The sequence below is a fragment of the Oryza sativa genome, chromosome 10, assembly GCF_034140825.1.
Source record: "Oryza sativa Japonica Group chromosome 10, ASM3414082v1".
Taxonomy (NCBI): Eukaryota; Viridiplantae; Streptophyta; class Magnoliopsida; order Poales; family Poaceae; genus Oryza; species Oryza sativa.
Genome location: NC_089044.1, coordinates 22313558 through 22335762, shown reverse-complemented (window position 1 = coordinate 22335762; position 22205 = coordinate 22313558). Strand labels below are relative to the sequence as shown.

The 22205-nt window shown below is 45.1% G+C and overlaps 1 protein-coding gene and 1 long non-coding RNA gene across 2 annotated transcripts; one reads left to right on the top strand and one right to left on the bottom strand.

The window, feature by feature from the left end:
* Positions 1-5653: 5653 nt before the first annotated feature.
* Positions 5654-8165, top strand: LOC4349320 (scarecrow-like protein 6). Its single transcript, XM_066304810.1, has one exon. It carries the CDS (start codon positions 5811-5813, stop codon positions 7797-7799), a length of 1989 nt encoding a protein of 662 aa, XP_066160907.1. The 5' UTR covers positions 5654-5810; the 3' UTR covers positions 7800-8165.
* Positions 8166-13319: 5154 nt separating this feature from the next.
* On the bottom strand, positions 13320-19822 carry LOC4349319 (uncharacterized). The gene is made up of 4 exons (XR_010737097.1): positions 18902-19822; positions 16686-16768; positions 16021-16107; positions 13320-14233 (listed from the first exon to the last, which is right to left on the bottom strand). It is a non-coding gene; the product is annotated as an uncharacterized lncRNA (long non-coding RNA).
* Between the last annotated feature and the right edge of the window lie 2383 nt (positions 19823-22205).

Below are 22205 nucleotides of genomic sequence, written 5' to 3'. Positions count from 1 at the left end.
AATTCTTTCATCACATCAAAACTTTTCTACACGTATAAACTTTCAACTTTTCCGCCACGTCGTTCCAATTTCAACCAAACTTTCAATTTTAGCGTAAACTAAACACACCTTAACCACACCTGCTAATCGACTGGTTCCATGTCGGAAGAGACAGAATTAATGCAGACCATGCAGCACTGTTTTGTTTAATTCCAGGTCGCTATTTTCGAAGTCGGTGAGATTACAACACTGACGTCTCTTTCAGCATCAGCCCTACTGCCATAAGTCAACCCTATCAGTACATACTCTCCACTGTAGATTCGAGCCAGCTACCATTGAATTTCTCCATACACTGTCGTTGCTTACTGTGGTATCATCACGCAATTTTTCAGTGCATTCGAAGCGAGCAGTTAACTGAACTATCGCTGCGTAATTATGCAGCCAAGTTTGAGCGTTACTGCAGTAAAAAAAAAAACAAAAACAAGGTTTGGAGGGAGAGTTGTCCCTTGAAACATTTTTTAAGAAGAGATTGTAAACCTATTGAGAATCAAACATGGAATTATAAATTGAAATCACACACTTCTTATCACCGTATTATCAAGGACATCTTATAACCGCAGTCGAAGAACAAGCCTATCTCGTTCTCCCCTGTAATGCATGCTGTGCAGATCAAGAACAACTGAACAAGTCGTCAACTTTTAGCTAGGAAAACGAAACACAGATTAAGTCTTATTAAATCTGATTCTGATTTCTCGTTCTCCCCTGTAAATTAAATCTGATTCTGATTTCTGAACAGTCTTTGCATCAAATCGGTGCTGGCTTCGTCGCAGCTACCGCGTGTGGTGGGCCAGTGACTGGGCCATTTACTGACGAAACGGCCCATTCTCCTTTTGGCCCAAACGCCTCTTGACAGGTTCGGACCCCCCGCTCGCGCGGCAACCGGAAATCATGAACGACTTGTGTGCAAATCATACCGAAAGATTAGGGAAATAATTTAATTTGCATCATGGGGTAGTGTAATTCTCGTTCTCCTCAAAAAATTCGTAATCAGAAGTACTGCTCTTAATTTGTAGAAATTGAGATTAGTCGCTAATCACTTGTCAGCATTGAGATTAAAGCCTTTTTCTGAAGAACACGATTTCTCCCTCCACTTAATAACCACACCTGCTAATCGATTGGTTTCATGTCGCTATTGTCTAAGTCGGCGAGATAACAATTCTCCCATCTCCATCACCGTCATCTCTAGTCTCTACCACCTATATCAACAGTATCTACTCTCTCTCTCTCTCTCTCTCTCTCTCTCTCTCTCTCTGGACACCGTAATCGGCACCATGTTCATGCCAAATCTAGCCAAAAATCTCTTGACAGATACGTCTGCTGCTTAATTACTCCGATACCATATCATCACGCAATTTGTTTGTTTAGTACCTTGCAAGCGAGCTTTACTTAACTGAACATGAACATATATAAACTAACCCCAGCTGAATGATAATCAAATAATTTAATCGCTCCCAAGTTGCAGTTGTTAACCCATCCATCGCACGAGATTAAACATAGTACCGACATCAGATGCAGATGTTTCCACAAGCATCCACATCAAATATCATGGTGCCGGAGGGTCCTACATACGATTGGCACAAATCGAGACTGCAAAAATCATAAAATTTGTCTCCTGTTGAGGGTCGCCTTCTCTGCTGCTGTCCCAATTTGCAGCCCAGATCCAATCAGTTTTTAGTTTTGGTTTCCGAGCAATTAGCTCATGCCATGGAGGTGTGAACTCTCGATGGTGATTAGACTAATTGCAGTTCTCAAAGAAGAAAAAAAGATTAGACTAAATTAATTTAATTGCTGCTGCAATCAGACTACTGGCAGCTGCACCGACAGGGCCATGTACGATTAATCGAGCGGTTAGCTAACTGCCCCATGGGGGGAAGAACAGGGATTAATCAATCGATAATCCGTTTTCTTTTTTCGGTCTCTGTTAATCAATCATCAGTCTGTGTTTGGGATTGCGAAATAAAGTATTCAGGGGCTCACATGGCATTCATTGTTCGATGTGTCATGTCTCCTCTAGCTCCTCCAATCTCTGCAAAAAAAAATATAGTATACTTCAAACAAAGCATCCGTTTTTAAATCAGCTGAACAATCAGTTTCAGTGCTGCAAATTAAAATTCAGAATGAGCAACAATCTCCTACTACAGAATTCAGATTGCTCAAGCGAGAACGACATGTCTGAATCCTCGTTTGGTTTATCTGTCGCAGCTAAAATCTAAATTCTTAAAGTTAATTTTAAAGCTGATTTTCCTTTCATTATTGTAGTTTAAACAACGCTTTTTAAATCACTAATAACATACATATATAAAAGTTTTACTCGTAAGTTATTTTTAAGTTGGTTCGTGGCTGTTACTGAGATTAACACGGCCTGTCAGGCTGTCAGCATGGTAATCTAGGTATGATAGAAGTAAGTTGAGTTCATCGATCTGCAGTTGGATATCTGCGTCAGTTTTGTTGATTGGTGTGGCGTTGTTAGGGCCGCACAATGAGAGATTTGACCGGGACAAAGGGCAGCTAAGATAGATAGGGAGGCAGGCAGAGAGTAGACGTCGCACGCTTTGATCAAATCCTGGCTTAGAAGCACCTCAAAATTGAGACGTCTCGTCCGAATAAAATGGACGAGAACCAGATGCCATTTTCCTGTTTCTTGTGGTCACCTCCATGCATGCATCAAATCTTTTTGTTTCTTTCATCCCAAAAAAAGAGATCTCTCTTCTTCTTCTTTTTTTATAGGAAACTATATTGGTTTGTAGACAATGGAAGTTTTTATTGATCTCGATTGTCAAAAATCTACAATTGTAACTATAACACTGTTGTTTTTTTTAAGAAAGCAGTAATTGATATGGCTGATTAATTTGAGAATTGTGTATGTGTTTTCATTGTTCTTTTAGCTATACCAATGATATGGGTATGTTAGTTGCAATTGGCGTCTAAAACAATTCTAGCTAGCTAAGTAGTTCGAAGAATTAACACACAAGCGATAAATTATTGTGTGACGAAAGACTAAGACGAAGCATGTTTAGGTCAACGAGTAGTAGCAGCATGCAGCATCCTAATCGTAGGGTGACGAATCAAGCTGCTATCCGTGCACATTCCTGTGGCGTTGATCAGTGAGAGGAGCACTGTCTTGAGGCATTGAACCACGTTTTAATTTGCAAATCCAAATTAGGCGTGATAATCTGATGGCCCTGTTGATTTAGATTGTTGAGCTGATTAATGTTGCGGGATTACAACTTAATTTTAAGTATGAATTAAATAGTTTTAAAATAAACATAATAAATAGCTTAAAACAAACCGTCTAAGTTGACCAGTAATACAGTAAAAGAAATGCTTTTTGAGAAATATATTTTTCGAAGTTAGCAATGAGCAAATAATCCCTTTAATATCCCGTGAATAAGCTGAAAAGAACAAGGCCGATCGTCTCATCTAAAGGCTGGATTGATTGCTAACTTGCTACTAATGATTTTCCAAAGCACTGTAACTGTGCTTTCATGTGTACTTCTCCCATGGGCCATGGTTAGGCTGACTAAACATAGTGGTAACATTCGATTTCAATATTTATCTTGGGTCCTAGTTAAATCCTCACCAACTCTTTCACATGTACACAGTAGTCCAATGCCCCACTAATGACTGTGCACATGACAGTTTTTACAGTATCTTGTAGTAGATCAACACAACACCAAACAATTTTACTGACATCATCAAAAGGAACAGTTTTACTGAAACTGAGAAAGTACTACTACTACTAACCGCTTACTAGTAATTAACAAAGTCTTGAAGATTACACTCTCTCTGATAGTCTGATGAGAGAATTAAATACAGCTATGAAAGATTGCACCTTTTGTCGATAAAAGCAAATGGTGCCTTGGCACGCTGTCAAGCAAAGAAAATTCAGGGAGAGGAAGGCTTCAGATTGAAATGTTGCTAGCCGGCAAGAAGCAGCATGGGGCCTAATAACTGAAGAAATGGTGCATTGATTGATTGGAGATCGAAGAACTCTGAAGCAAGCAGTGAGCTGCTGCACTGCAGCAGCCGCTTGAGATCTTCAGAGAAGTTCAGAGAGTTCATTCAACTGGTGGATCGTCAGGGTCAAAACCCAAAAGCCGATCGAGGCAGGCAACAAATGATGACGCATTTTGGATGAGCTGCAGCAGCAGCAGCACAGCTCCAGCTTTACACTTTACTCCATCCTTTTGGTTGCCAATTGATTATACTCGTCGCCTTTGTGAGAGTTGCAGTCGTGAACATGCTCATCGAGATGCAAGCTCGCACGAACAGGATGTAGCATGTATAGCAGCAATGGATGTAAAAAAAAAAAGGCTCATGATGCAGAATGAACTGCAATGGAGTGTACTACACATGATGACACTTTTATTAAGTGTCTATTATGCTTTCTGATGAGCTGATGAAATTTGGTAGTATGGCCATGGAACTGCATTGATGGCACTGGAAGAACAGTGGATGGAACTTCACATGGAAGCGAATTGAAGTAGTGGTGTTTCATTTTTAGTTCTTTCTCTTTTCACATCTTATTACTGCTGTCGATGTGTAGTGCTTCCATTCTAGGAGCAGTAGAGTTTCGGCAAAATGGCAGTAAAATTCTCATGAGTGGCAGCGTGGGATTCTGAAAGAGACCGGTCATTTTGTTGCCGGTACAAAGTGAAAAATGTACTGGAGTACTAGTGAAACAACAAAATGGCGAGTCGAGCTTGAAATGAACAGAAGTTTCTGGCAAGCAAAACAACAATGAACAAAGCAGCAACAGCAGTAGTAGCAGCAGTGCACATGAATTGCAAACAGTATTATGTCTGAAGAAATTCAGATATCTCCTTTTTACTACTACCACTACTCCCCTGCATCATCAGGAATTTTTGCACAGCTAGCCTTTCGTCCCTGTTGTGTTGCCACCAAAATGCTTTGATAGATACAGTAGCCCCAAAGCCGTGCTCCCTTTAAGACAAGTTTTTATGCAGCATTGTTCAGGGAGAGAGAAAGTGATGTTGCTAAGGCCTGTTTAGATCCATCTTAACAAATTTTACACTATGTCACATCGAACGTTTGAACACCTGCATGAAGATTAAATATAGACTAAAAATAACTAATTACACAAATTACGACTACTTTGCGAGACGAATTTTTTAAGCCTAATTGCTCCATGATTCGATAATGTTGTGCTGCAGTAAACATGTACTAATGATGGATTAATTAGGCTTAATATATTCATCTCGCGGTTTACTGACGGATACTATAATTAGTTCTTTTATTTAGTGCCCGAACATTCCCCATGAAACACTCTATATAATAACCGACGTGACACACTGAAACTTTACACCACTGGATTTAAACACTCAGCTCATTAAAAAAAATTACATTAAAAAAAAGAGAGAGAAAAAGAGAGAGGAGGAAGAAGAAGAGGAAGGCAAGTACTGAGCGAGAAGGCCACTTTATTGCCTTTTTCATGTTGCACGCTATCATTTCGAGATCAAGACGCTGCCCTCAACGAATAAAATACTCTCCCCTCCCCCACACACCCCCCCCCCCCCCCCCCCCCCCCCCCCCCCCCCCTCTCCTCTCCTCTCCTCCTCACAAACATAAACACAAACACATCAAGAGCAAGAACAACAAGAGAGAGAGAAATCAAACTCCACCACCCACCACGACATCGAGCTCGCAAGCAAGAACAAGATTGCAAGAAGAAGAAGTTGTTGTTGGTCGAGGCGAGGAGGAGGAGGAGGAAGAAGGAGTTTGTGTGTTGGTGTTATGAGGTGTTGGATTAGATGAGAGGAATGCCCTTTGGTGGGAGCGCGCGAGAGGGGCACGCGGGGACACTGCTGCAACACCACCTCATACACGGCGTTGGCCTCGCCGCGGCCGGCAAGCTCGTCTCCTCCTCCTCCGCCGCCGCCGCCGCCGCCGGAGCAGGTGGGTTCTGGGAGCCAAGGTCGGTGCTCGACCACCGCCACAGCCCGAGCCCCAGCCCGCCTACCTCGGCTTCCACGCTGTCGTCGCCTCTCGCCGACGTGGCGGCCCTCGCCGGCGCCAACGCCAAGAACGTCTCCGTCTCCCCGCCGCCGCCGGGATGGGGAACGGGAGGAGGAGGTGGTGGGGGGGAGGAGGTGGTGGCGGCGAAGGAGGAGTGGGTGCACCAGCTCACGCCGCTTGATATGGGGCTCGGCGCCGGCGAAGGGTGGGATGCCGCCGGGAACGTGCTGTCCGACGCGGCGGCGGCGGCGACGTCGGGGATGGCGCCGGACAACACGTTCCTCCGCTGGATCATTGGCGGCGGCGAGGACGCGTCCGCCGCGATGGCAGGGGTCATGGACCCGCCGGTGCTCGAGCTCGACCATGGCGGCGGCGGCGGCGGCGCCGCGCCCGCCGCGTTCGGGCCGTTCGCGCCGCCGCCGGCCATGGAGGACACGAAGCCCGTGGTGCCGTTCGCGGCGGGGCACCCCCCGCCGAACTTCCTCCTCCAACACCACCACCACCACCCGCAGCCGCACGCGGCGTTCTTCGGCGCCCACCACCCGTCGTTCGACGCGGCGCCGCCGCCTTCCAAGCGGCACCACCCGATGGCCGCCGCGCCTGCGCCGAAGCTGCCTCCGTTCCCGGCGGGCGGGTTCGTCCCCGCCCTGAAGCCGAAGGCGGAGGCGGCGAACGACGAGGCCGCCGCTGCGGTCGAACAGCTAGCCGAGGCGGCGAAGCTGGCCGAGGCCGGCGACGCCTTCGGCGCCCGCGAGATATTGGCGCGGCTCAATTACCGGCTCCCCGCCGCCCCCACGGCCGGGACGCCACTGCTCCGCTCAGCCTTCTACTTCAAGGAGGCTCTGCGCCTAACGCTCTCCCCCACCGGCGACGCCCCAGCGCCATCGGCGTCGACGCCGTACGACGTGGTCGTCAAGCTCGGCGCCTACAAGGCCTTCTCGGAGGTGTCCCCGGTGCTCCAGTTCGCGCACCTCACCTGCGTCCAGGCGGTGCTCGACGAGCTCGGCGGCGCCGGATGCATCCACGTGCTGGACTTCGACATCGGCATGGGCGAGCAGTGGGCGTCGCTGATGCAGGAGCTCGCGCAGCTCCGCCCGGCCGCCGCGCTCAAGGTGACCGCATTGGTGTCCCCGGCGTCGCACCACCCGCTCGAGCTGCAGCTCATCCACGAGAACCTCTCCGGCTTCGCCGCCGAGCTCGGCGTCTTCTTCCACTTCACCGTCTTCAACATCGACACCCTGGACCCCGCCGAGCTCCTCGCCAACGCCACCGCGGGCGACGCCGTGGCCGTGCACCTCCCCGTCGGCCCCGCCCACGCCGCCGCGACGCCGGCCGTGCTCCGCCTCGTGAAGCGCCTCGGCGCCAAGGTGGTGGTCTCCGTCGACCGCGGCTGCGACCGCTCCGACCTCCCCTTCGCGGCGCACCTCTTCCACTCCTTCCACTCCGCCGTCTACCTCCTCGAGTCCATCGACGCCGTGGGCACGGACCCGGACACCGCGTCCAAGATCGAGCGGTACCTCATCCACCCCGCCATCGAGCAGTGCGTCGTGGCCAGCCACCGCGCCGCCTCCGCCATGGACAAGGCGCCGCCGCCGCCGTGGCGCGCGGCGTTCGCGGCGGCGGGGTTCGCGCCGGTGCAGGCGACGACGTTCGCGGAGTCGCAGGCGGAGTCGCTGCTGAGCAAGGTGCACGTCAGGGGGTTCCGCGTCGAGAAGCGCGCCGGCTCGCTCTGCCTCTACTGGCAGCGCGGCGAGCTCGTGTCCGTCTCGGCGTGGAGGTGCTAGAAAGCCCTCGCCGCCGTCGCCGTCTCCGGCGAGCGGCGCAGCCGTGGAGCCGACGTATCAAGGAGCCGCGGATTTTAGTTAGGGACTAATGATCCTGCTACTTCTTCCTCTCCAAGTGAAAGTCAAGTGTTTTTTTACCCTTTTTGTGTAACTTTTTTTTACTCCTTTTTTCTTCTTCTTCTTTGTGTTGCTGTAATGATCTCAGCTGAGCTGATCAGTGAGCTGAGTGTCCTAAGATTGTCGTGTCACCTTGCAGCTTGGCTCTGCTTCTGCTTCTGCTTGTGCAGATGCAGAGTGCCATGTCGCAATGGTGTTGTACTGGTACAGTAGCTGGCGCATTCTACTTCACCATCATCCATCCATCCATCCCCCTGTGTTACTACTCGATTCCCCGTGAAAATCAATGGCTATGGCATTTGAAAATTTGTTCTTCCATTTTGATCACCAGCTTTGACATGTTTTTTGTGTCGTATTCTGAATTCCTGTTTGTACAATTTGTGCAGCCCTCTTATCAAAGAAAGAGAGAGAAAACGATGGAATGTACACCTGGTTATTGTATTAGTTGTAAGGACTCCTTTGAAACATAAGAATTTTACGAAAAAATATGTAGAAATTATAGTTCAGTTCCTACGATTCTTATACGAAAAAATATGTAGAAATTATAGTTCAGTTCCTACGAAATCCTCGCGAATTCCTCTGTTTATAAAAGAGTGCAAAAGGTATTAAAAAACGACCGATTTGTGGCCAATTGACTTACACTTGATTTAGAAATTCCACGAGGAATTTCGCGGAAGTTTCGTAAAATCCATTACATTCCCGTAAAACCGAGAGAGAAAAAAATTTCACGCAAAAATGGAATACACGTTTATGCTTCACTCTCCAAGAGTAATAAGACAACTGGAAAGGTAACTAGATAGATACTAGCAGGCAGGATTAGACAAGAATTTGCGTGTGGTTAGGACGTAGGAGCACACGAGAAACGTTCAGGTTTTCCGAATAGCTCTACAAGGTGGTTTTATTCGAAACCACACTTCTTCTATTTATTTGATATTATGTTTTTCTCTAATATTCGTGTCTTTTTAAGATATAGCAGCACACACAGTTGCAAACAGCAGCCTCCGGAGGTAGCAATCGCGAGGTAGAACTAGAAGAAACAAGGATTGGGAATAAAGCGGCCATGGGCGACCCAAGCAAGCATAAAGGCGTCAGACAATTTCTTTTAGCTCCTCTTCTACGAGTGGGATTCTGAACTGCACTCGCCCAGCAACAAACAAGCCCCCTATATTTGACAGACTTGGCTAATCAAAGCTCAACACTAGATTAGGTTAGTTGCCTTGCCTCCTTAGCTGTTAATCATAATTCATGCTACATCATGGGCTCATGGCTTCTTCAGCAATGCATCTTCCATCTACTCATAATTCTATTATACCCTGTCTGCCTATGTAGTGTAGTAGTAGTAGTAGTATCGTTTATCTATCAATATGTTTTGGTATCTGTCACTTCTTGTTCTGCATAATAGTATATATTGTCCATACTTCAGAGATGTGTACAGTTTGTTACTGTAATGTATTGGTACTATACTAGTATTAATACATTTATTGGATTACTGAAAATGATTACCAATAAGACTATAGATATTAATTAAATATTTTAATAAATAAACTTAACAAATACTAGTTTAGGACAAGAGATCTAAACAATACTACATCCGTCCCAAATTAGTGGTCGCTTTGACTTTTTTTTATTATAACGTTTGACTATTCATCTTATTTGAAAAATTAGTGCAAATATATAAAATGATAAGTTATACTTAAAATGCTTTTGATAATAAAGCAAGTCACAAACAAAATAAATAATAATTTCATAATTTTTTTAATAAGACGAATGATTAAAAGTTACAAATAAAAACTCAAAGCAATAAGTATTTTGGGACGGAGGTATTACAGCGTAAGAAATTATGTTTTAAGAAAACGTATCATTTATCTATTAATATGTTTTGGTATCTGTCACTTCTTGTTCTGCATAGTATACTGTCCATGCTTCAGACATGTGTACTGTTTATACAGTAATACTATGGTAACAAGCCTATGTAAAAAAAAATACAGAGATTAGCCATGCAGGCAATGTGTACTGTTGCCATTGTCTGGGCCTCATGGTGGCTTCCTTGTTACTCAAACGACATAATTAAAAGCATACTTAAACATTGGCTCCTTTACTGTTAATCAATGCAGCTGAAGCACACCACCATCCTGTTACTGTTATTGCTTTATGCTCCTGCCTTGCACCTCTAATTCTGTTTGCACTGGACCACAGGGGAGTGATGATTTGTCAATCCGAACTCAACTGTTTGGACACATGACAGCCTAACTAATTAAGCTCTCTAATCTGCTCCTTCCAAACTGGAAGGCCACATTTAATTTAGATTATTGAACATATTATTGTGAAGGACTATCAATTTAATTATGAGGATAAATTAAACATTTTCAGAGACAAAATTAACAATAACATGAAACAAACAAAAAAAATCTAAGCAATGTAATAGATAAAGTTTTTCCTTTCAAAAACTCATATTTTCCGAAACATGGAAAAATAATCCGGTGAACCAAGGCCGTGTTTAGTTTCCCCCTATTCCCAACTTTTCATCACATCATATCACATCAAAAACTTTCCTACACACATAAACTTCCAACTTTTTTTTCAAACTCCCAACTTTCTTCAAACTTCTAAATTTTTTTAGGAACTAAACACACCCCAAGCTGAAAAGAACCAAAGGGAAGTAGGAGGATATGGGGGAGAGAAAAATAAAATCCTGTCAGAATATAATGTCAGTCTAAAAGCTTCAGATAAGGGCATTGCATTTGGCAAGCACTGTTGCACATTGAAGAACATATGGTGATGGGGTGCCAACGCGTTTTGTCTTGGTTTTTTCCCCATCTATCATGACAGAATTCTTCACTGCAACATGAACCGAATCCTTGCTTGTTCTCCAGCTGCTGCCTCTGCCTGTGCTGGAGATGCAAAGGAAGGGGGGCAATCATGGTGTAAAGCGTCCATGCTTTACTGAAATGGCGGCAAAGCATCTTAGGGTAAGGTGATTAGGGTACCGAATTCGTCCACGTTTTGTGCACCCTGGTTAACGATGGGGAATAAAACATCCTCTCCAATTAGCCTGAGGTTGAGAATAATATTGTAACTTGTAAGATATAGATGGCATCATCACTGAGCGAGTGAGACTGGAAATCACCTCATTGGGTTTACAAGAGGGCAATGTATGCTCAAACTTATGGATGCAAGTCCTTGTTATACCATATATACATTTTTTGTGGTTTTGAGGACTTGCTATACCATATATAAATTCCATCGATGACATTTACATCAACAAAAACATTTATAACACGAGTTTAAACAAGCAAATATCATTGTCATTTCAAGTAAAATCACTATGAACAGTGTTATTTGTTCGATTTCGAAAATTAAGGATGAAAATGTGGTCTTTTTAGTTTAGAGTGAAAATATACTTTGAGCAAATTTTAAAGAACAAATGAAAACTTTCTCTATCTCCTAGCATATCTCATTGTCTACTTGTTGGCCTAAATTTGGACCCAAAGTTATTTTTAGTTACTTTCTTTTACGGCTTAAGTTAATGTTCTTTTTCATCTCCTGTTCTATTAAGTGAAAAGGTACTCCTGTGCTGTTTTTCGTTCAAAAAAAAAGTTCTCTTTCATGCTACTCACCGAATTACTGAAACGGATTATTTACTGCACACTTTGAAAAGTACATTTTCTTATAAATCTGTCACCTAACCATTGTTTACACCACTTATTTCAATCATACACAATAATCCATCCAATGATCTAAATCACACTACTCTATTAGGACAAAGGAAAAAAAAACAATAGCACCACAAGAAGCATAACAGAGTGGAAGTCAGGCAGAAGATCTGTCCAAACTCCAAAGCTTGCAATGCATTTGCAGCCAGGATTGGAGTTCACCAAGAGAGCATGGGGCTGGAAGACGAACATGTGGGGCCATTCCCAAAAATTTTCATAGAATCCCTGCATTGTCTCTCGCAGTCACTGCTGCTCATCAGCCTCTCACAGACCTGTTTGCCTGCTGCTGCTCTCTTTTCATGCAGTGAACCTGTTGACCACACACACACACACACTGACTGGGCCCCGGGCCCCACCCACGCCTGCCCAGCATCGGTCAGTGAGGACTTGTCGATCCGATGATCCAATCCGTGTCGGGCGGTGTGGCGCCACCAAACTGGCGTGTGGGCCCCACCTGCCCCAACCCTTTGCCACCATGGTTTTAGGGCACGGATCCTATGCCGTAACGGGCCCACGTGTAAGTGGCTGTCATAAACTGTGTGTGGACAGTCGTATTGTAGAGAATCCTTATTACCGGTAGTTTCAAAATGCGACCATAACCGCTTGGTAAAGTTGTGAACTTGTCATGTTCAAAATAGGCTTTGTTCGGCAGCGATTGCTAAGGCGCAAGTCCACGACAACTAAATCAATATACTCACCCGTCTTAAAATATAAAGATTTTAGTTGGATGTGATATGTCCTAATTCTACGAATTTATTAATGCTTTACGTTCAGATTCATAATACTAGAATATATTATATCCAATCAAAATCCCTTATATTTTAGAACGGATGGAGTAATAAAAGTACTCCTCAGAGCTGTTTGAAGTCTATTTGTAATTGGATTTCAAACATGGCTAATATTGAAAGTAAAATTCAAATCGAAAAAAATGTTTAGTTTCATCTTTTTATCTTTCATTATTGAATAATGAATGGTAACCGGGGTTTATGAACGGAGCCGATAGGAAGTGGTAAACGTACTCCTTCCTTCTGTCCAAATTCATAATAATTGAAACATTATATCCTGTATTAGATAGTTATATTTTAAGATGGACATAATACTTTGTAAAACAGTAACAAGTCGCATTTATAAACCCTGCTTGCCGCTCTACTTTTTTTTTTTAAGTATACATTGCTTGCTCATGCTCGGTTGCTAAGGCATGTGCTCCATAATTTGGCGTTTGCCATGGCTAGATCTGGTTTGATTTCCCCTAGTTTGTTTAACATCCGAATAAAAAACTTACCAGTCTAAACAAATAGCAGTAGTGTTTTGTTTTGTTTAAAGGCTAAACAAATACTTTGGTTGGCAGAAGTGGCCGATGCATGCCATCGATGAACTACGCATAAACAAATCTTTCTACTACTAACTTAGCTTGTAGCCACCAACAAGCAGCCTCAGATTACACAATACCCACACATGCCTTCCCCCAAAGTCCCAAACCCTAAGGTACAGGCACAGCCACACCGAACTCCCATGTGTAGCGTGCCAATGTGTCGACTTGTTGCCAAACAGCTACACAAGAATGCATGTGGCTTGCATCACTCACTCATGGCATGTTGCTTCTTGGCCTCGCCGTTTTTTGTCCTCTCCTAATCCTCACTCAATTACCTTACCTAGTTTTAGTTACTCCATCCGTTCCAAAATATAAATATTTTTAGCTATAAATCTGAACAATTGATTCATAGAAAAAAAATGTTATATTATGGGACGGGGGAGTTACTACCTTACCCCCAACTGCTGCAACGATGAACAGCAATCTTTTGTATCATGCAAAACAAAACCAAAATCCTCACCGTGATACAATGAAGTAGTAGGAGCTAAAATGCTTTGCCTGCTTCCATCGGTTGAGATGGAGCTTTTGCTTGGGATGAGCTCCCAGTTTGAGCCACACCGTTTGTCATCTCTCTTCTCGCAATGCAACGCCAGCTCGTCTCGTGAAGATAGGGGGACACTGAACAGAACTTGACTGGACTTCACTTGTGATGTTTCAGGACAGGCACATCAAGAACAGCAGCAGCAACATTGGATGGGTACACCACTTTAACCTGGGACTCAGCTCCAGAATGGCCATGGCACCGCATGCACAAACCGGATAGGTTGAGATGGGCTCACTGGAGAGTCACTGGAGAGCCACAGTGTGCAGCAGGAGCAGTAGCAATAGGTCAGGTTAACATCATAGCCAGCAACAACCAGCCTCACTGTTCTCTTGCCAACACTCTTCCAGCTTCCCACTGTAACAAGAACAACCCCACCGTGTGCCGCTGACGGGTGGGCCAGTGACGGCGACGGCCGGCGACGTACGAGTGCCCGTGACACACGGGACGGCGATGGTGCAGGCCGGCCGGCAGTGTGCATCCAATCCAACAAAACTATCTGTCCCGGCCATGCTCACAGTCCCATTCTGGGCACAAACCGCAGCAGGGACCGCGTGCTTGTCATCACTCTTAAACCGGCCGAGCTTGTTGCTGCACTGCATGCCTTAACACTGTTTCCTCTTCATCGCCACTGGCAGGCAAGTGGCCACACTGGAGTACGGGACACTGCAGGAGCAAACTGGCAAGAGACCTGCATAGTAGTTACAGAGATGGATGTTAAGCTTGCTGATAAATTCAGAAAAAAGTGGTACCACAGTTCAAAACTTCAAAGTAAGTGAGGCCAAGATCCAGTCTCAGACACGGTGCATCTTTCCCAAGGCGTATCTGTACTGCCAAAATGTACCATTTCTGACGAGGTATTTCGTGAATCATTATTCCTCAGCCATCCAAATTGCTCGCAATACAAAAACAGGCTAAAATGTGGTTTGTGCCGGCGACTCGCAAAGCGCCCAGGGACAAGAGTTCGCTTTATTCCCCCCTCCAACATCTGCACATTTTAGTCGTAGCTTGGTTTCACACCTCCAACCGTTAAAGTACCACGAATCAATCGCAGAAAGAAGGTGCACTGTTGGTTTAATTAAGCAGGACTTGAAAGTTCAAAACCAGGGAGGGGAATCAGAAGCCAGTAGACACAAAGGCCTCCAGATCTCATTCAGACAGGTTCAGATTTCATTGCGGAAGCCAAATAGGAAATGCAAGCATAGTGGCCAGTGAGTAGTAGTAGCACATTGTGGGCTCGAAGTACCCCCTCCCTTGGAAAGAGCTAAAGATACGCAACTTTTAAGAGCCAAAAGGAAAAGAAAAGGCAGTGAGAGATGAAGCAAAGAGATGGATGTGTCATGGTGAAGCTGCCTTGGAGAGTGGGATTCGGTGCCAACTACAAGGTTGATGCATGGGGTCGCACCATGCATTGGCCAGCCTTTGTATCCTCTTTTCTCTAAAATAGAGTTTCCGATGAGGAAAAGATAGTATAGGGCTGTTAAGCCCTCACTGTAGCTAGTAATAGCCTAGCAATATCCGTACGTGCAATGCCTATGAATTGAGCTTGCAGAAAAGAAAAGGCAGTAAAGGAGCTAAGCAGTAAAGAACGATAGATTTTTATCTACTTTTGATCAAAAGGAAGGAAAGAATGACCAGAATGATGCATTTTTTTTCCCTACGGCTGTTTCCTGGGCTCTCTACGATGAAAATCAACAGCTCGAGTCCCTACTCGCTACTCCCTACCACGTGAAATGATTTCAGGACTGCAAAGTTGATCAATGAGAATTGCTATTACCTCTCCACTAAAATAAACAACTTAATGATTTCAGGACTGTAAAGTTGATCAATGAGAATTGCTATTACCTCTCCACTAAAAGAAACAACTTAAAGATAAAAGAGGTAATAGAAATCTATAATCAATATTGGGGGGGGGGGGGGGGGTTAATCTGATACAACATATTTGCAATTCCCCTCGCCCACCTCCTCCTACAGTTTAAATTCACTAATGCAGGCAGTTACTATATTTAAGTTTTGTCGATGTGGTGAAAACATGGAAAATGGTTCATTTGTCAGAAAGTTCAAGATAGGTTTTACAGAACTTCACTAAGACACATAACTTAAGCCAAGCTAAGAGTAGCATAACATTGTTAGCCAATTGCCTGGCTCCTAAATGGAAGTCAAGTCACAGTATTATACAAGACATCACGAATCAGTTCTTTGATGGTGATGGAATTGTGCTCACAAGCAATGTCATTCATCTGAAGTAATAGTCATGGACAGGGCATAAATAATGGCAACATGGTTCAATGGTTGTCTGGTTGATATTACAGGTCAACTACATATGCTATATTTATGCTGAAGAATTGCATCCACTCAAAGTCATGTTCAGAAATACACAAGCAAAGATATGCCAAATAGATGTCCAAAAATCCTAGCTCAAGTTGGTGACAGGATTATTGATCCACCATGCAATAGATGTTTTAAACAGTCAGTTACCTTGGTTATCTTCATTCCAAAATTCAATCCAAACTGTGCAGATAACTTATGTTTTCCCCCTGAGCCGACAAGTATTATATGTATGATCTGCATAAACACTAACTTTATCACAAGCTGATTAAACTTGAATATACCTTAGAAAGCTCCGTTGAGGGAAAACAGGCAGAACCTTCACTAATGTCACAAAACCAATGCAGAGAAACTTGTATATGCAAAAAAGGAACTAGGAAACAACATGACAAAATCATCAACGCAGAAGGGAATCAAAGGTATTGCTCTCAAATCCTTCATTGCTAAGAGACTTCCGTGCCAGCAAAGCTCATGAAGTAAGCTTTTCTCCAGAATATAATGTCCGTATCAAACATGCAAATTTTGTTTCTAATACTAAATGCGCAACGCCACTTGCCTATCACTAAATTGACAAATGAATTGACATTACAATAATATCCAATAAAAAAAATTCTGCAAAGCAGGAATGTATCACAAGAAATTCGCTAATGCGTCAATACCGAACCACATGTCTGCCGTAAGGCATCTGATCAATGAAAAAGAAGATGAAAGCAGATGCTCTTTCATCTTCCTGAAGAAGGTTCTTTTGCGAAATATAATTTATAGAGAACCTTTGACACATACTTTCCATGATGGCTAAAGTATGATAAATGTACCTGGAATGTTTATCATGTTGATGAACCGGTCATGCAGAATGAGGCTACATCTAGACTGTGAGTATTGGTTATCCCATAGTTTACTGCAGGATGACATGCATATCCTTCAGGAGTAGATCATGAACTTTCCAGACCAGATACAAGTGTAAAAACAGATGAATGACAAAAATAATCATAGTCATTATTTTGTACCCACGATAGTAAATACATGTAACAGTAAAGGATATAGTCAATTGCTACCTGATAAAAAATATAAGCAAATCGATAAAGCTGTTCAAGAGTTGCAGTGTAGCATAAACAATAAAGTAATAAACAAGGCAAACCAAAAATTTTAATCCCATTGAAGTAAAATACATGAATTATTTAATTCTCTCTCCCTCACAACGAATGCATCCAAGCAAGCAGAGACCTGCATAAACTAGTACTATATATTATAGCGAACTAAACAGATTACACTTAAGGTAGCATTGCAATAAGAAAAAGTAGGTGTAGGTATGTACGTGTGCAACTATATATTGAAAACCTTTTGAAATATTTGAGCTACAAGATACAGAAAGAGAAAATAGCTTATCCTTGTTTACAATTGCAGAAGAGCAAAACTAACTAATTCAATAGCAACATATCGATTTCCCTGGAAATTTTAAGTGTCTTATTACTTGAAATAGGGTGGTATGCCATACAGGCTACTTAATAACACGAATACTATATCATATTTAAGTTCATTGCATAAAGATAATTTAAGTAGTAAACATCGGTAGGTATGCATGACACACACTGTGAAATATGTAGCTGCTCCAGTAATGTACCATCAAATGCAAACAGCTTCTGACCAAAACCTGATGAGAGGACCCTTAAGAATCTCATCAGCTTGTTTGTCAACACTTATCTCCAGGTGTTCAGAGATAACATATTTGATCTTTTTAGGGTTTATCATGCTCTACTAATGTATTTGCCTGGGATTATAAGCTTGGTCTGTTATCTAGAAGTTCATGTTGTTTAGTCATCTTTGGTTTCTACAAAACCCTTGCAAAAATTTCTTTGTCGACTTTTATTCTTCATACTATATATATTTCAATAGAACTACTGTTCTCCTAAAAAGTACAAACATGTAGCAAAAGCTGATATTTGACAAAACTATAAAACCTGTGCGGCTTAAGAGTAACAATCTGCATAGATATACAAACAATGACATAATCACAAGGGACAGGTGCTTTTTACTTTTTGAGTAAGCCCGATCACTACAGAATACAACCATCTTCATAGGTTAAGTAATGCTACAGTTAATCTGATAAAGAAGAAAGAGAGAAAATCCACATTGGACATGGAGATGATGAGGTCACGAGATCTCCAAAGATTTCAAAAGCAGACTTATGGGGAGAATATATATGGCCATATGGGAGTGCACGAAATTACATTCACTTTAAAAAGGGCCCAGGTATGACAACAAGCTTCCTAAGGTCAGTGCAGGACTAGACATAACCAACAAACATCGCTGGAGCTTCAGTATGTATTCGATAGAAAGTGCAGCTAAAACATGGATCAGCATTTAGGTTGGCATCAATATCTGCAGAGGCCATGTAAAATAAAAAACCTACTACATTATGAAAATACCGACCATGTAATCGATTGTATCGAACTTGGAAAGCGTGATATCATACATTGGTCTAACATCAGAGAAGTGGACGATTCTGCTAATTTCTAAAATAGTTCAAAACAGTCAGTACTGAAAAACTAAATTCCCTAAGATCACACATGGCATGTCATTCAGCTTTACAATAAATAGATACATGCAATACTATTCTAAGGAAAAGGTTTTGCTGTATGATGCTGTTTGCTGAAGGTGGTTGTGCATTTATCAGTTTGGTGATTAAAGTTCGCTGTGCTAACAAAGCCTCCTACAATAGTAAGCCAACACTTTCGAATAAATCAATGCGTATTCATTTTACACAACATAGTTCCATAATTGCACTTACCTGAACATGGCCCAACAAGTGTACAGATTGGAAAAGTGACTTATCTTGCTTACAAGTTAAATTCATAGGCTCTGAAGTTAAATCAATAATAAGTACACAAGGAACATGGTATGCTATAATCTAATACTTTTGTTGCTTATACAGAAGTGTGTAAAGATCATCATTAAACCTACTAAATTGATTGTAAACTATTAGCCCTATTTAAGGTATAAGGTTTACATGGAACGAACTGTAAAATGTTACCTATGAAACACTGAGGAGAGCCAATCATCCTTCTAGCTTGAGAGAGGTTTCGGCTTCCCTCGCCTTCTACATCCTACTCTTCCTCGATATCCCTGATCGCGCAACCACATCCTCACCCATGAAGCTCCATCCATTGTTGTCTGCAACAACCTCTATCGACCCATCCCCTTCCCTCACCAGCGGAATCGAGAAATGCAGCTTCTGTTGCAGTGCATCAACCCAATAACCAATTCCCAAACCCTGTTTTTCTTCAGTCTCCTGCACCCTCACCTTGGAGAAATCCCTGAGCATTGTCCTGCCCCTCCAAGCCACCATTTTAACATTACACAGGTAGCGCCCCCTGATCGGAATCGTCCTTCCTCGCCCTAGAATCTTCATACCACCACCCTTCTTCCCATTGGGGATGGACGGCGCGAGCCGCGAGGCCACGCTCGATCCCCATTGACCTCCTCGTCCCCATCAGCGGGCGCCTCGACTCGAGATTGGAGCTGCCCAAACCCCTCTCACCACACCGGCGCACTCATCGGCGCATCCTCGTAGTCGTAGATCCACGCGAACTCCCGGCTCTCGCCGCGGCGAAGATGAGGTCGTCGTCCTGGACCGGCGCCGCCGATGGATCTCCCGCTCGCGAAGACCAGCAGCGCCTCCGACATCGCCGCCGGCGCCAATCCATCCATCTGATGGAGAAAAAAAAAACCAAAAATCCAAACCAAACCGATCAAAATTCACCTTCGCAAATCGAACACGGATGCCTCGCACGAACGAAATTGAGATACTGGGTGGCGAATTCGATCGGAGACTCGCTACTTTTTTGGGTGGTGGATTGGGTTTCGTCAGCCCCGAAACGCGAATCCGAAGGAATCATCGGAAAAATTCTGGGGTTTTTGTTCGTAGAATATTCATATGCTTGACTGGCTCACTGCCTAAAATGGAAGAAACCAAACTGGCTATAGGCCGAATTCCAAACAGAACATGAAAGAAATTTGGGCCTTGAAGCCCAATAAATTGAGGCCCAATAATACAAGTACACCTAATTAGCCCAGTAGCCTCGGCCTGACAAATTGTCCACAGCTCTCAACTAGCCCGTGATCTCAAGGCCCATAATAAAAGGATAATTCAAAATTCTGGCATCCTCATCCACAAAAGGAAAAAGTACGCCGAAGGTCCCTCAACTTGTCATCGAGTTACAAAATCGTCCCCCAACCACAAAACCAGATATATCATATCCCTCAATTTACAAAACCATTCACTTTAGGTCCCTAGGTGGTTTTCACCCGGTTTTATCTGACGTGGCAGCTGAGTCAGCGTGGGACCCATGTGACAGGTGTCCACGTCACCTCTCTCTCTCTCCCCCCTCTTCTCTCCTTCCTCTCTCATTTTTCGCTCCGATGTGGATGGCGGCAGAGTCTTCGACGCGACGGGGAGGAGGGCCGGCGTGGCCGGCGGCTGGCAGGGGAGGAGCGCTGCGGAGAGTAGGGCCGATGCGACGGGCGCCGCCACCGATGGCTGCTGTCGTGCAGATGGCCGCGGCGGTCGTCCCCCTCAACCGTCGGCCTCGATGCGGCCCAGCAATCCGCTCACGTCCACGATCCTCTCCGTGCACCTCCGCGCCGGGGACGCGTCGTTCGTGGAGGTCGTCGTCGCGCAAGCGCGGCCGCGCGGGTGTTCGACTTCCGGTCGCCGCTCGTCGACCTCCTCGCCGTCTTCGCCGCGCGCTTCTGATACTCTGCTGAGGCGCGGCGTACCTGTGGGTGGTGGCGATGAGCGCAGCGGGGTCGGTCCGTGGTCGCGCGCGCCGCCCATCCGCCTCACGCCGCCAGGTAGCTGATGGCGAACCCGCCGCCGCCGAACGCCATGCCGTACGAGTGCATCACGTCCTACTCCACGCTCTCCGACGGCGCCCCGACGTAGTACATCTCCGCGTGGTCGTACTTGTTCAGCACAGCCACCAGGTTGTCCGGGAAGAACACCGTGTCGTTGTCACCTATCACTCCCAGTGCATCGTATCACGTGGCACAACCATCGGAAGAGCACCCCGGAACGGAATCATGGCAGCGGCGGCGACGACGAATAAGCTCCAGACGATGCGGTGGAGCGACCTCGACGAGGACGACGACTACGGTGGCGGCGGCGACCTCAGCACCCTGCTCCCACCGCGCGTGGTCATCGGGCCGGACGAGAACGGGATCCGTCGAGTACCGCTTCAACGAGGAGGGGAAAGTGGTGAAGGTGACCACCACCACCCGTGTCCGTGAGGTCGCGCACACGCGCGTCACCAAGTGCGCCGTCGAGCGCCGCGGCTGGGCCAAGTTCGGCGCCGCCGCGCACAACGACGACGCCGGCGAGCCAGGGCCCCACCGGTTGCTCGTCAAGCCAGACATGGCCGCACATCTCCCCGGGGCACCACCACAGCTCCGCATACCCGCGCCGCTTGTCCCCGGCGCGGAGGTGCACGGAGAGGAGCGTGGACGGGAGTGGATTGCTGGGCCGCGTATAGGCCGACGGTTGAGGGGGACGACCGCCGCGGCCATCCGCGCGACAGCAGCCATCGGCGGCGGCGCCCGTCGCATCGGCCCTCCTCTCCGCAGCGCTCCTCCCCTGCCAGCCGCCGGCCACACCGGCCCTCCTCCCCATCGCGTCGAAGACGCTGCCGCCATCCACATCCAAGCGAAAAATGAGAGAGGAAAGAGAGAAGAGGGAGAGAGAGAGGGGTGACGTGGACACCCTGTCACGTGGGTCCCACGCTGACTGAACCGCCACGTCCGATAAAACCGGGGTGAAAACCACCTAGGAACCTAAAGTGAACGGTTTTATAAGTTGAGGGATATGATATATCTGATTTTGCGGTTGGGGGACGATTTTGTAACTCGATGACAAGTTGAGGGACCTTCGGCGTACTTTTTCCTCCACAAAATGGTTTCAAAATGCTTTGCTATGCATAAGCTTATTTGAACAGTTGTTTTTTTTTATAAAAAAAAAACGAAACTGTGCCTTCCTCTCTCCCCTACTTAGAGCAAGTTTAATAGTATAACCAACTACTAGCTTCAAATCATTTATAGCTAATATAATAGTTAATTCATACAATAGTTGCTTACTATACTATTAATACCTGGTCCTACCTGTCATACACACATTACGTTTTTGAGTCTGTGCTGTAGCTGGCTATAGATCTGTAGCCCGCTGCTCTTCTATCTCTTTAAAATATGTTTATAGCTGGCTTATAGCCTGCTATTGTACCTGCTCTTATGACAACTAGGCTGTGTTCGCTGGATTGTGTTCCCAACCGGAACAGTACACATGGAAA